The following is a 16,178-nucleotide window of genomic DNA, read 5'->3' on the forward strand; positions in this document are numbered from 1 at the left end:
ATTTTGTATTGCTTATAGGGGTTATGAGATTGATAGCTGTTTGTTGTTTTTACCTTTCATGAAGCAAAAACAATAAAATCAGTAAGGGGATATTGATTGAGAGTATACCTACAGTGAGCGTTTTGTAATTACCGCGATAGCCTCAAACAGAATCGTCATACAAATACTCTGACACGGTAACGATGATTGCTGAACAAAATGTCGGGTTGCTGAGACAAAGGTTATGGAAAGATGGAAATTGACGTGATTAACCAAACAATTTGCTTGTTTTGGTTTTTTTTTAATATTATACCGTTTCATGAATGATTTGTAGTACTATAAGTGTAAAAAAAAAAAAAAAAAGTAATAGTTACGCAAATGTGCCTGAAATGAGATTTTGATATTGATTTTTCTTCCGAATTGGCATGTTAAATATTGTTTACAAATCCGACTCGTTCACAGTGCCTCTTTTCCGCATTATTCCGAACTGGTAACCTTCGAAGTCAATGTAAACTTGGGATCACGAACAGGAATTGCTGTCAGAAAGACAAGAATTCATGAATAGATAATTTCTCTCATCTAACGGGTTCATCGCTACAGATTCACTCTGATTCAATGAAATTATGTTTAACCAAGCTCACATCTCTCTTTCTAGTGCAGCATGTATTGCTGTAAGCTCACATATGTCTTTCTAGTACAGCATGTATTGCTGTAAGTTCACATCTGTCTTTCTAGTACAGCATATATTGCTGTAAGGTAATGTCGTCATGTTTTAACTATATCTTTACCGCAAGGTCGATTATTCCATACCATGTTGTTTGACCTTTTGACCTTCACCTTGGAGTTTGGCTTATTGCTTCGGAAACTTAACCTGTTCAATGGCTAATACCATATTTAAGGTAGAGCGTTAATATTTTGGACATGAATATCTTATGGTAAGCCCTTTTCATTCATAAATAAGCACCATGCCAATCATTGGTATTTGTTTATACTCGCAATGTTGTATATTGTAAGCACGATTTAAATTATTACTACCTGCCTTCTTGTTCGTATAAATGAACACTGTACAATACATTGGTAATTGTTTGTTTGTAGAGATAAGCACTGTACAAAATACACTGTACTAAATATTAGTAATTGTTTGTTTGTGTACATAAGCACCGTATACAATATTTATAATTGCTTGGGTTTTTGGGATGGGTGGATATAAGCACTGTCCAATATTAGTAATTGTTTGTTTGTGTATATAAGCACTGTAAAATATTAGTAATTGTTTGTTTGTGTATATAAGCACTATAAAATATTAGTAATTGTTTGTTTGTGTATATAAGGTACGTATAAACTATTAGTAATCGGTTGTTTGTATGAAAGGTGTATATATTAGCACGATATAAAATATTAGTAATTGTTTGTTTGTGTATGTAAGCACTGTATAAAATATTAGTAATTGTTTGTTCGTATTAGCTATTGTTTGTTTGTGTTTATAAGCACTATATACAATATCAGTAATTGTTTGTTTGTGTATGTAAGCACCTTATACATTATCAGTAATTGTTTGTTTGCGTATATTAGCACCGTATCAAATATTAGTAATTGTTTGTGTATATGGGCACTGTATAAAATATTAGTAATTGTTTATGTAAATGGGCACCATATCAAATATTAGTAATTGTTTGTGTATATTAGCAACGTATGAAATATTAGTAATTGTTTGTGTATATTAGCACCATATAAAATATTAGTAATTGTTTGTGTATATTAGCACCGTATAAAATATTAGTAATTGTTTGTGTATATTAGCACCGTATAAAATATCAGTAATTGTTTGTGTATATTAGCACCGTATAAAATATAAGTAAATGTTTGTGTATATTAGCAACGTATAAAATATTAGTAATTGTTTGTGTATATGGGCACCGTATAAAATATTAGTAATTGTGTGTGTATATTAGCACCGTATAAAATATTAGTAATTGTTTGTGTATATTGACAACGTATAAAATATTAGTAATTGTTTATGTATATTAGCACCGTATAAAATATTAGTAATTGTGTGTGTATATTAGCACCGTATAAAATATTAGTAACTGTTTGTGTATATTAGCACCGTATAAAATAGTAGTAATTATTTGTGTATATGGGCACCATATACAGTTTTGCTGTTCTTTTGCTGGTATGTAAAAGCATTATTCCAAACATTAGTATTTATTTATTTCTTTGTATATATAAACATTATGTAAAATAGTGATAACTGCTTCCTTGTTTGAATATTGTCGTACATGACCGTCCCTAAATTTTCAAAATTTCCCCCTAATGTAGATACGATAGTCACAAACTTCAAGTTGAATGCTTCTAAATGTGTTTTCTGAGTGGTTCTTACTGCGGCAGCAGAAACTTCCGCTATCTTGACATCCACAGGCACTTCACTCGAGAATTAAAGGCCTGGTTTGTGTACACCCAGGATGATAACATTCACGTGGCGTGTTTAAATGGTGACGGCATACAGGGAAGTGATTGTGTTTTGATAGCGGCTTTACTCATCAGATCTCCAAACTTCACGGACGTAGCCTTACACCTACCCGGCCGAGTTGTACATTAATATAGATCTAGATTAACTACATTTAACTCTACAGAGGACAGAGCAACAGTTCAATGATAGTGGAATGGACAAGTTAAGGTAAATATTGACATCTATACACAGTTTCAAATAAAACGGTGAAAATAACGAACTCAAACTGCCTATCAAGATTCGGGCTCACAGCGCATGTGACCGGTTTCACTATAAAAGAATGTGAATATAATGAACAATGCTCAATCTCATAACTCGATTGCGAAATATGAAATTAGATAAATACTAACCCCTGGATATACCAGAGGTGGGATCATGTGTTGAAGAGCAGTAAGCATCCCCTGTCTATCGGTCACACCCGCCATAAGCTCTATATCTTCATCAGGTAAACGGAGTAATTTGTAGTCAGAATCAGTGTACCAAGAACGGCCCAACAATTGGTGTGAAACGTCATACAGCATTTGACCCATTGGCATGTTGTATTTGCAAACTACATCATTATATCTACCACGGAATTGGGGAAATGTTGACTTTGAACGTGACTGTTGGAACTAAAACTGCTTACCCCAATCATGTAAAAAAAAAACCCAGTATTCCACCTAGTGTTACATTTAATTTGTAAATTATATAGTTATAATGATCCTAGACTGTGTGTAATGGAATTGTTTAAACTTGCCTATTTGTCAGTGGCCCGATTTGATATTCGTTTATATAATGTGTATATATTATGGTGTTTTTACAGTGTGGAGGGTGGAAAAAGTACAAACAGTAGTCACAACCTGTCCGTTTCTTTACAATGTTTGCATATTACTCATTGAAAAAAAAGTTTTAGCTAAATATAAAGTGACTTACGTCCACATTTATTGATATTTCATTTTAGTATTACTAGATGAATGCCTGCGTAAACATGGGGGATACCATATTGTATGCGTTTATACATTATTGCAATTGATAAGGTACAATACCGCCTTACCGCCACCTTATTTCTTTTCTTTTTTTCAATATACATGTAATCCATCGCATTCGCGTAGATCCGCCAAAGCACAATCGCTAATCTACCTCTCCTTACCGCAGTGTAATAATAATAATAATAATATCCTTTATTTATACAGGATTGCACAAATAGTTGTATAAACTAGTTTACATTGTTGTCCTTTTATCTAAATTTATCTGAAAGGAAAATAGGTATTCAATAACTTGCACGTTAATTGCAAATAAAATAAAATGAATTATAACCTACAGACTACAACTTATACATCAAATTCGTATGATTTAATCTATCTTTCATTTCACGTAAATTATATTTCACGGGTAAATGATGTCAGTTACTTAACGTTAATTATGCGGCAATCGCTGTTCACGTCAAATCTACGAAAATCCATAAAATTCATGTAGAATGCAAACTTTAATTTCTGGGGCGATACCACTATCTGTGTTCGTGACAATTTTGTTATTTAGTTTAGGTAGAAACCACACTGAACCATCTAATCAAATCAGTGTGCACGTGCGGATTTTGTCAAATTTAAATTTCGCCACACGTTGACCTCTTCCAAGGGTCCTTATGCAGACGTCGTTTGTTGTTGTCAGTTTTTTACACAACTTTGATGACGTCTACATGTGTAAATAAACAGATTAAACAGTGTAGTGATGGTACAGAGTACTCATTTAAAAGTTCTTATACTGAAGATCAAGAGATACTGTATGACAAATATATCAATCGTACATCTTATATTGAAATAGAAGGTACAAGGTTATATATATCAATCGTACATCTTATATTGAAATAGAAGGTACAAGGTTATATATATCAATCCTACATCTTATATTGAAATAGAAGGTACAAGGCTATATATATCAATCGTACATCTTATATTGAAATAGAAGGTACAAGGTCATACATATATCAATCGTACATCTTATATTGAAATAGAATGTTCAAGGTTATATATGTGATTGGTATACAACAATTGTTCAGAGATTTAAGATTGCTGTCAAATTTCTATAATATCTTTATAAACAATTCATTTGTACATGTTTAGAGAAAACAGTAAATATCTTGATTATGTAGCAGGAGTAATCCATAGTCAAAATCAGCATGTAAAGAACGGCCTAACAATGGGTACGTATCACATCAGTTAGAATTAGACACAACGACCAGGGAAATTCCATATAAAATCATTACAGCACCTAACGTTTTTGTGATATCAAAATATGATTATCTGCTTATTTGTCATTCCCCTGGTTCAGGTTTCATCTATTTAGTACGTGTATAGATTGTGTCATCTTGTACAAACAATGTCAAACACAATTCTGAAGTGCACAGTAACACATCATACATTTGTGGAGATTGTACTCTGAATTAGTCACAGGTTTGTGTAATCATGATATGATAACATTCACGTGACCTGTCATAAATTGGGGAGGGTAGACAGGGAGGTGATTACGAGTTATACTGACTTCATTCACTCTAGATCTCTACACGTCACGATCAGCATCCTACATTAAACCGGCCAAACTACTCAGGGATGTAGTTCTGCATTAACTAATCGCCACAGGAACATTGCGGCTTTTAGAGAGGACACGTGTCAGGTAAATGTGATTTTTAGCAATAAAGTTGGTTATCTTTCAGACGCCCTGACACATAATCAAACCGCAAGACTGTTCTTAGTGGACTGTTGAAAATATATGATGTTAATCAAAAACGTCTAAACAAATCTAAACAAATCAATGACACATGATATGATAACACTCACGTGATCTGTCATAAATGAGGAGGGTAGATAGGAAGGTGATTACGAGTTATACTGACTTCATTCACTCTAGATCTCTACACGTCACGATCAGCATCCTACATTAAACCGGCCAAACCACGCAGGGATAACATTGCAGCTTTTAGAGAGGGCAGCTTCAGGTAAATGTGATTTTTAGTAATAAAGTTGGTTATCTTTCAGACACCCTGACACGTAATCAAACTGCAAGACTGTTCGCGAATTTCCATAGCGGACTGTTGAAAGTATATAATGTTAGCCAGAAACGCCTAAACAAGCAACGAAATGAGAAATCTCCAATTTACTCCTTTTATTTCAGTGTAGTGTATTGTGCAGGGAAGTGGATTTTTAATTCATTTCACGTTCATTTCAAATCAAGTAAAATCAAGTGGAAAAAAAAGAGAAAACCCAGATACAATGCACCGACCTTCCGAAAGTAAACTGGGGAATTTTCTCACTTACTGCCTCTAGCGGGATTCGAACCGGCACCGACCGAGGTGGAAGGCCGTGTGATTTTTAACGCGACACTCTAACAACTCGGCCACGGAGGTCCTTCGTTTAGTAAATATCATTTATTTTTATCTTTTCTACGACAATAAGATGATCCTTAATTTTGAAATGAATGTCTATACTAGTATTTCATCACAGCAATTAAGTATGTATCTGTATTTTCAAGCTAGTAACGACGTACATAGCTACTTGACTGTAGAGACCCTCGGGGACTAACAGTCCACCAGCAGAGGCCTCGACCTAGAGCCCATAGTGTAAAACTTATACGGTACCAATTTTGATGCACCAGATACCCATTTCAACAAAGAATGCCTCATCAGTGATGCTCAACCGAAATGTTGAAAATCCGAAATAACAATAAACTTGCTGGAGCTATTTTAGGGGTAAATGGAGTGCCAAAAAAAGTGGAGTCAAATTCGTCTAAGGATAAGAGCTATGCGTGATTGTTCCTTATCTTCGCCTGTCATTTAGAATTGATTAATGGATTTTCAGCCGTCAATACTAAGTGACATGTTTGGTTATCGGGGAGGGAAAGGGGTGTCATCGTGGCTTGCATCACAGGACGTGCCAAGGAAAGTGGTCAATATATTTCAGCAGCTCTTATTTTTTGACGCGGAAAAGGGTACTACTAAACAATGTGTTCACTCTTTTACTACATTATAGAGGATTACAAAAATTACGGACGCGCAATGGAAAATTGTTTTTCTTCGATGAATTGAATGAAAAAAATGGTTCATAAATCCCAAATATATCTACAATTTTATCTTTGACAGTTTATAGGGTAGGATGTAGAATTCAAATGTGATGTTAAAATGAAATTCCGATAGACACATTACATGAAAGGTGAAGATAACGAACAGTGATCAATTTCATAACACCTATAAGCAATACAAAATAGATAGTTGGGCAAACACGGAACCCTGGCCACACCAGAGGTGGGATCAGGTGTCTAGGAGGAGTAAACATACTATATATCATGATCAGGTAAACAGAGTTGATAAGACCCGCGTCAGGAACTACTAAACAGGAATCTCAAAAATTTAAAATCATTTTTGATTATTGCAAGCGAGATGTAAGTTTGCGTATATCATATGTTGATCACAGTGCATATAATTATCAAACAAATACTCATATATACATATATATATATGTACCCCTTTTTATTCAAAGATATGCACTTCCTTTTTGCCGCTCTTTCATTTGTTAATATGTATTATCTTGACCGGTCGACAGGTGATCCATACCCCTCCCAGGTACCTGATCATACCTCTGGTGTGTCCAGATGTCCGTGTTTGTTGAGATATCTATTTTGTATTGATTTTATGAGTTATGAGATTGATCACTGTTCGTTATCTTCACTTTTCCTCTATCCAACACCAAAATTTGTCAAGAAATGATTTTTTTATTGTCTGAAATAAGAAAATTTGAAGAATAATTCTGGTAAATATGAATTGTCACGGACCTTTGAGTTCTTTATATAAATCAGATCAGTATCGAAAAAACAGATTTTAACGAGTGTGAGAGAATATTTTCCTGTATTGGGCTTAAAAAAATGGTGGATACCAATTCGTTAGTTTGCTGTATATTTGCACTATCATTAATAACCAGTGTAGTCAAACAGTATACATACTTGTAATAATTAAAAAATCTTCAGGGTTCTTTATAATTGATCGGTAGGACCAACCTGCGAAACCGATTGTGCAAGGACGTCGTAAGGACTAGATTTACACTTACCAAACAAGCAGCATAGACCGTGCGAGAGAAATGCTAAAGAAATGCAAGGACATTTCAAATTTGTACAAGACAGGTTTATTTTCATATACTGAGTATATTACTAGAAAGGAAAAGACGGTACTGTACGCAAGTCCTAAAGTAAGTGGAGCGCTGACTCGTACTGTGAGCTCTAATTACTAAAACGAGGGAAATAATCGTAGCTAAATCCAAATTTTTAACAAGAAATAATCACGCCAATCCGAGAAGTCCCTTGTCAAAAATGGATGAGATCTCGCAAAGTCACATCTTGGAATATGATTGTGAAGTTACGTGGATCATCATCCTAATCTTGTGCACCATTATGCCTAATTTTCAACAAAGAACAATGTTTATGAAAGGCAGGGTAAGATAGTATGTGATGTCATGTCTACTTTTTGACATACGTCATAATGACTGACAGTGGTGGATCTATATACTTGATAATTCCATTTGTAAAAGTCGTGCTACCAGGGCAATGTACGTAAATACTAGGAATACGTGACACAAATTGTGTATAATCGACTGCAAACCACAAGCCTGATTGAAATACTAAAGTCTCCAAACGAATTGATTTTTTACTTTGTGAGGGGACCCAGGTACTAAATCTAAAAATTACTACCGCAAGAAAAACTCAATGGAATTCAGCTAAATCGAATTGTGTTCTAATCCGTGTTTTTTCCACGTCTGAAAATAAGAACTGCTTAGATATATTTCCTTCGCACGTCGGGTAATGCAAACCACGATGAGACTCCCATGATAACCAAACATGACACTTGATATTAACGACTATAAAATCATTAATTAATTATAGTTTTGTGGATAAATCTTATTGTATCCTTCCTACAGCAGAAGGGAGGGGGGTCAAATATCTTGTAATTGAATCAATAATTATATGGGAATTATAAATATTCTTCAAATTTTCTCTTCTGAAACATGTCTTTGTTACAAGGGGATTGTTACATAAATTTCACTTTTTTAAGGCATGTAGGTCCGCGTGGAGAGGGATCCGCGAATGTATATGCAATGGTGTTGAATTTATCAATTGATGTAAAAGTATCATTATTTTGAGATGTGCTTTATGTTCCAAGTTAATGCTGTAAACAGTTTTACAAACGTGAAAGGTTTGCAACAAGACTTGGGCATTTTTATCACACAATTAGTAACCTGGACAGATCGAGAGTAGAAATAAGGAAAGTAGAGGCAGTGGAGAGAATATGTAGTTCAGAACAAGTCGCGTCAAAGAGTAGCAAGTCACAGAGAAGGCAACATAACTAAAATGTATATCGTATGAAAATAGTCCAATCACATTCATATACAATATGTTTTAAAGATTTGATATAAGATATCCAGATCAAAACATGAACATTACACATGTATACACGTGTAGCTGCACTCACTCAAACGGTAGCACCGTCGACATATTATCATGGTCTTCTGAGACAGACTAATTGTAGTAGGAACTGTTGTCCAGAATTTCCTCTGATATCACTTTGTTTTACTTTGTTATGTCTATTGAGTCAGTAAGGAGAGTAGTTACAGGATCAATGTATTTCACAGAGTACTTTGTCATGTCACTTATGGTCATTTTAATGCATATAGTTAACTGTATCAATTGATACTATATGACAAACGGGATGATTTCAGCTTCTCCATCGTCACCTTTCCACATTTATGTAGCAATATTCCATTATCACCTGCATATGGTGTTTATATATATCAACTGATTCGATATGCAGGAGCTTGTTCTGGGTATAGTCAGTTTTTAAATCGAGGTAAGCTACTGACAAACAAGTTGATGGTACAGGGATTTCAACAGTCTCGATTGAAGTCAGCATTTCGCAAAATCTATGGTCGTTATAACGATCTAGTTCGTCAATACAACCTCGCATTGGGTCAAATGCTGTCTGACATGTTTCATACCGATTGTTAAGCCGTTCTTGGCACATTGATTTGACTGCGGATGACTTCGTTTGCCTGATCAGGATATGGGGCTCGTGGCGGGTGTGGCCGGTCAGCAGGAGATGCTTGCTCCTCCTGGGCGCCTGATCCCACCTCTGGTGTGTCCAGGGGTCCGTGTTTGCCCAACTATCTATTTTGTATTGCTTGTAGGAGTTATGAGATTTATCACTGTTCGTTATCTTCACCTTACTATAACATAAACAAATGGCATTGCTCCTATATTCAGTGCTCACATCCTCAATAAATTCAGAAAGATGTTTGTTTTGAAAGACATTTGTTAATGTGTGTCACAATGATCTAATATTACAGTCCCTGAAACGGTTTCTTTTACTCCGTGTTCTCTATGCTCTCACCACAGAGTGGTTTACTTGTATAGATTATCCGTATTTTCCACGGACTTTAAAGTCAAAATACGCTCTACGAATGCACGTTTAAAGTCTACGATTTTCCACGAATCTGGAAAAAATCATTTTCTGAAATTTGCCGATCGGTGTCATAAAAAAGCTTATTAATTGAATCAAGCTGGCTCCCCGCTGATTTATCCCACACGGAGGAAAGAAGAGAAGTAAATGGGGAACCAGTTTAGTTAATTGTAGTTACAATTGTTTTAAGGACGACAGACCAACTTCGAAATTTTGCATAAACCAGCCCACGTCACCATCTTTATTACTCTGTGCATTGTGACATCACTTTGACCCGTATCAATAAAAACAAAGAACAACGACAGAGGCGGGGGTGGTTTCTCTCTCTTTTGACACCCCCCCCCCTGCCTATAGGATACATATTAAATTATACCAAAGCAGAATAATTCATCTTCCGACAACGAAGCAACTCGTTCTGTCATATGTTGGGAAGAGCTGCTAAAGTTATGACATTGGATATTGCATTTGCCGTCACAATTCTGAATTGTGGGGAAAATCGATGTTGCCGTTAAATACTTTGAACACTGTCATCACTAGTTCAGATCCTAGAACAGAACCGATCACACGGCAGAGGTACATATATTTTGGCAAAATTAGTCGGCTTATCGTCATCTCTTGATATAGAGAAAATACACTGAGGTATTGTTTTAGTTACTCGTGTCTGAGATTGCAAATCCCAATACACACTATGATGTACAACGTATTACTTAAACATGCAAATGCATTTACATTCAATACAAGTACAATAATTATGTTAATTTCTATATTGAAATAAATATATGTCACTCTTAACTCATAACCATGTTTAGGGAATAAAATTCCATTTTGTTTCTGAGAGTGTTCATCAGAAAAATATTATAAATGAAGAATGAGACTTGAAGTACATGTTAAATCCTATCTTGAAACTGTCCAATAAGTCATATACTCGATCTCTTATCAATACAAAATATGCATGCTTTTATGAAACATTTTTATTTTCAAACATTATTTTAAAAAAATAACGATTAAGAAAAAAAACAACAAACGCATGTGTACATTACAAAGAAAGCATTTATCTACTGAGCTCTGTATCGGAATTATTGTTTTGTGACAGTTCATACATTTCATATTTTGACACCACCCCTGGGATATCATGCTATGACTCAGTGTTTATATATGATTGATAAGCTTTTTCCTAATGCAAGGTGAAGATAACGAACAGTGATCAATCTCATAACTCCTATAAGCAATACAAAATAGATAGTTGGGCAAACACCGACCCCTGGACAGACCAGGAATCTGTATGATTATCTAGTGAAATGGACAAGTATGAAAGTACGAGTAGAAAACTTATTCATTTCTTATTTAATGGCATTTTCCTTCAAAACTCGCCAAAATGACAGGTTAAAGATTTACAAATATGTCGTTCCCTCTAAAAACAATTCGCCAGAAATCCATATACTTTCTTTTTTTAATTAGTAAGCCTATTGTCTTTTTAAAATCATTCTTTAAATTGAATTAAAACTCTATCGTAGTTTATTTTATTTTCAAATTTATATTGCACATTGGAAAATTCCCTCTACTTTCTTTGCAATAACGACTACTTCACAGCCAACTTTTGACCCCCCCCCCCCGGGCTGAAAATCACAGACGATTTTCATTTTTGTTTTTTACTGATTTTAGCACATTAATTCATGATTTACCTTCTATCACAAGTTTTATTAAAATCTATATTGTAGAAACGAATTAAGTCTGTAACCCTTAAACGCACCGTTGATGTTGATTAATGTAAAACTTTTAAACAAACATAGATAGCGAATGTCAGATTGTCGAAAACGAAACATTCAAAACCTACTCAGAGGTTCAAAATGAGGGGGAAAAATGCCCTAATTTTAAAGGACTCATACAGAGTGATTTGGCGATACTTTAAACAATCGAAGAAAGCAGATCACATGGTGTGTTTCAGCGGGTGCATTATGAACTTCAGCTGAGGTCAGGGAGGCGAGAATGACTGCTACAAACAGAGTAAACAACATCTAGACCTTTTCAGAGCGGTGACACTTTTCATAGTTTTGCGTTCACAATTCACCAACGGCTTGCGTTCACCATTCATTGCGTTCATCTTGCGCTCAACGTGCGTTCACCGATATAGAGGCAAACATGAAAAAGACTACGTGTGTAAGAGTGGAAAACACTTTCATATTTTATTAGAAACTTGATAGTGAAGTACAAAATCTCTTGCTTATCAATTGTGAAAATTCAAAGGAAACTCCAAAATAATGCCCCGCGGTAACGTATCAATATTCATGATTTATCATGAAAAGGTTAAGCATTCCCAACCCTTAGGGCAGTCAAATTTTTAAAGGAAGAGAAAAGATCCCTTCAAAGTGGAAATAATCAAGCAAATTGAAGAAATGGGTTGGCTCATTTAAAATATTCTCAAGAACCTTGGGCCGTAAAAGTTGAAACTTACATAAAGACTTTCTTACATAGAGAATTCTCAAGTTTATTCGAATCACGGCCCCCGAGGGTATGGAAAGGTCATAATAGGGAATCAGAGTTTTACATGTTCATGTAAAACTAACATCTTTGAAAATCTTCTAAAAAATAACAGGGTCTTGGGTAGTTATGTTAATATACAAGGATCCTCAGGTAGTGTACATTCAAGTTCGTTCAAATTGGTACCCCCTAATCCAAATGGCCAAGGATAGTGGGGGTTTACAATAAGGATCAAAGTTTTACGTCATAAGAAAATATAGGTAATATTCTTCTCAAGAACAACAGAGAAATAATTATAGTTGATAACATTTCATATCATGATCGTTGACCTTTTAACCTTGTATCTCAGTTAAGTTGCGACCTTTTGGGGTAGGTTGGGGCCACAACATGGGATCATTTTTATTGGAATAAAGATTTTTAAAAAACCCTTTAGAAACACACCTCAACAACAGCAGGTCCAAGGTGACTCAGGTGGGTAATTGAGGCCCACACGTCTCTTGATTTCACCAAAAATCTAACGATTGTACTTTTCTGCTTGGACTTTTAAATATACAATTTTAATACCCCCAGTCCCACTTCCAACTTCACCAGGTCCAGGGTATCAGATTCCTGATCCCGAGCCTTTTTAAAGACTGCTCTGGCAGTGTAACTATTTCTGCTTTAGGCACATTTGGTGTCACAGTCGGTTGGTGAATGAATATGAATTTCTGTACCTATACAAGATTACTAAACTACATAAAATCCCTTGCAAACAAAGATACATCATTGGATCCAGTGAGTGCTCTACCAAGCCCCAAACTTAGCTCCTCATGAAAATATCAACAACTGTTAAGGAGAAATTTCAGACTTACTATGCGAGTACATATGACAGAAATGGTGTAAATCAAATAAAAGGTGAAGATAACCAACAGTAATCAATCTCATAACTCCTTTAATCAATACAAAACACATAGTTGGACAAACAGGATCCCTGGATTTACCAGATGTGGGATCAGGTGCCTAGGAGGAGTATACACCCCCTGTGGATTCTCAAAAATTCTAAAGACCCTTTAATTAACTTGAAATCGCAAAACTTTTCTCAGATCAACAACATCAAAACCTGACTTTTCAACACTTTTCATGACCATTCCGCAGGGTGAATTTGTTTTACATCATGGGCAGTTGCTTCTTCAAGAAAACTGAAAAACGGACATATTCTTATCTAGTTATTAGTCATCAAAAATCACTTTGTTATACACTACTCTGATTCCACACTCAAATATTCTGAAGTTGAAATAAAACAATGTGCTACAGTTTCTCATTGACAATATCTTCGTGATCTTTGGTAATCAGTTCTTCCAACAGTATGTTGGAATTCCTCAGAAAAAGAAATTCTGATCCTTTGTTAGCTGACCTGCTTTTATATTCATATGAAGCAGCATCTATTCGGAAACTTCTACGTGAGAAGAAACACGTGTTGATGTGGCCTTCAATTCGACATTTAGATACCGAGGACGTTTTATTTATTAACAATAATAACATATCTTTGCGAGCTCGAAATAAAATACCACAACGTTGTCCACTTCTGCTTCATACGTAGATATTTTAATGAAAATATATTAACAGCAAACTAACAATTCGTCTGTATGTCGAACAGGATGATTTCAGCTCCTCCATCGTCGACTTCAGATCTGTATGTAGAATTACTCCAATATCACCAGCATATGGTGTTTCTATATTTCAACTAATTCAATACGCAAGATATTGTTCTGCGTGTTGTCAGTTTTTAAATCAAGGCAAGCTACTGACAAACAAGTTGATTGTACAGGGATTTAATAGTCTCGCTTAAGGTCAGCGTTTCGTAAACCCGATGGATTATAACGATCTAGTTTGCCAATACAACCTATCATTTGGTCAAATGCTGTCTGACATGTTTCATACCGATTGTTAAGCCGTTCCTGGCACACTGCTGTTGACTACGGATACCTCCGTTTACCTGATCAGGATATAGGGATCACGGTGAGTGTGACCGGTCGCCAGGGGATGCATACTCCTCCTGGTGTGTCCAGGGGTCCGTGTTTGTCAACTATCTATTTTGTATTGCTTATATGAGTTATGAAATTGATCACTCTTCCTTATATTCACCTTTCATTATCTATGATAGTGTGACCTTGCTCTTATGCATAACTGTAAAATCATATTGCGTATTGTGTTATGCAAGTTCATTTCCAGTTATGTCGTGATCCTCTCAAGCTATATTGTGCCCACAGGACGTGGTCATTTTTTCGAGGGGATAAAGGTTGATAACTATCTTTAAAAATCACAACAGCTGATCAACGGTAGGGCCAAGATGACTCAGGTGAGCGATATGGCCCACAAACCCATTGTCTTACTAATCGGGTAGTCAGACATTTAAAGCAATCATACATAAATACAAATATTAAATTATATGCATCATTATCCATACTCGACTGTTGTCCAAACCAAGCATATCAGTCATTCTAATAATGGTCAGGGGTCTACCATTATATAGGGTATGAAGAAATTGTGTACTTTGATACTTTATGTGTTGAAACCGTGAATCTCGCAACGAAACCGGGAAAGTCCATATGTATGAATAAGGTCAAATATTGTATGCAGTCATACTTGGGCGCAGAGAATTTCACAAATATTTTAACATGTTCTTCTTGTGAAGAAAATAATGCTATATCTAAGTTAAACGTTTTTCTACTACTCTAGTTGAAAATTCATTAAAAATAGTTTTATTAAAGTCTGTCATACTTCATAATTTTTGTTTTAAATTTCCCCTTTCAGCATCAGTTTCGACCATTCAAAGTGTTCCTAAGTTGAGTGGATTCAACGTTGATCAAAATCTGACTTCCAGTTTTGACGAAGGCTTGGACCATCAACAAGTTACTGTACAGGTTTGTATATTATGTTGTACATGCAGATTTCTTAACAGTCAAGAAGACTTACAATTATACATTTATTGACCGGGTCCGAGAACAACATATATTTTGTTTGATTCAGATTAAGTGAGCTTTTCTGATCAAACTGTGTCCGTTGTCAGGGTTGTTGTAAACTTTTCACATTTTCATCTTCTCCAGAACCACTGGATCAAGTTCACCGTAACTAAGGAAAAAATCCCTGAATAAATGACGTTTAAATCTGTTCTAAGGGGCATAAACACAAAAAATAGGACATTACAAAATCTGGTTCGTTAGAACCACTGGGCCAGAGGAGATGAAATTCACATGGAAGCTTCCTGATATCGTGCATATTCAGGGTTGTAAAAATTATGATCCCTGTGGGTAGGAAAAAGCTACAATGGGGGATTAAAGTCTTTACTTACAAATATATAGGGAAAATCCTCGAAAACCCTCTGAAAAATCACTGAATCAGAAAAGGTTACATTTAAATAAGAATTTATTTATTTTTTCTAATCATGGACCCCTTGGAAAGGATGGTGTCACAATGAGGGATCAAAGTTTTGCATACTAATATCCAGAGGAAATCTTTAAAAATCTTCTTTTGAAGATTCATTAGACCAAAGAATTATCTTTACATGAACCCATCCTGGCAGAGTGTATATTCAACTTTGTAAAAATCATCGTTCCTAGGAGTAGGTTGAGGCCACAATAGGGATCAAAGTTTTGCATACAAATACATATGGAAATGTTTAGATGTTGGTCAAGGTTACATAGGTCAGCAATGCGGTCCATGGCTCTCTTGTTTGGTTCAAGAATGGATGTGTTGTCTGGA

The 16,178-nt window shown here is 35.3% G+C and overlaps 1 protein-coding gene across 1 annotated transcript in view; it reads left to right on the forward strand.

Moving 5' to 3' along the window:
• LOC130049361 (uncharacterized) overlaps positions 1 to 16,178 on the forward strand; it is a 26,698-nt gene that overhangs the window by 2,840 nt on the left and 7,680 nt on the right. The window contains exon 2 of the mRNA XM_056146813.1: positions 15,231 to 15,340. Within this exon, the coding sequence (XP_056002788.1) occupies positions 15,231 to 15,340 (110 nt within the window). The remainder of the gene's footprint in view (positions 1 to 15,230; positions 15,341 to 16,178) is intronic.

This window comes from Ostrea edulis, chromosome 8 (genome assembly GCF_947568905.1).
Source record: "Ostrea edulis chromosome 8, xbOstEdul1.1, whole genome shotgun sequence".
Taxonomy (NCBI): Eukaryota; Metazoa; Mollusca; class Bivalvia; order Ostreida; family Ostreidae; genus Ostrea; species Ostrea edulis.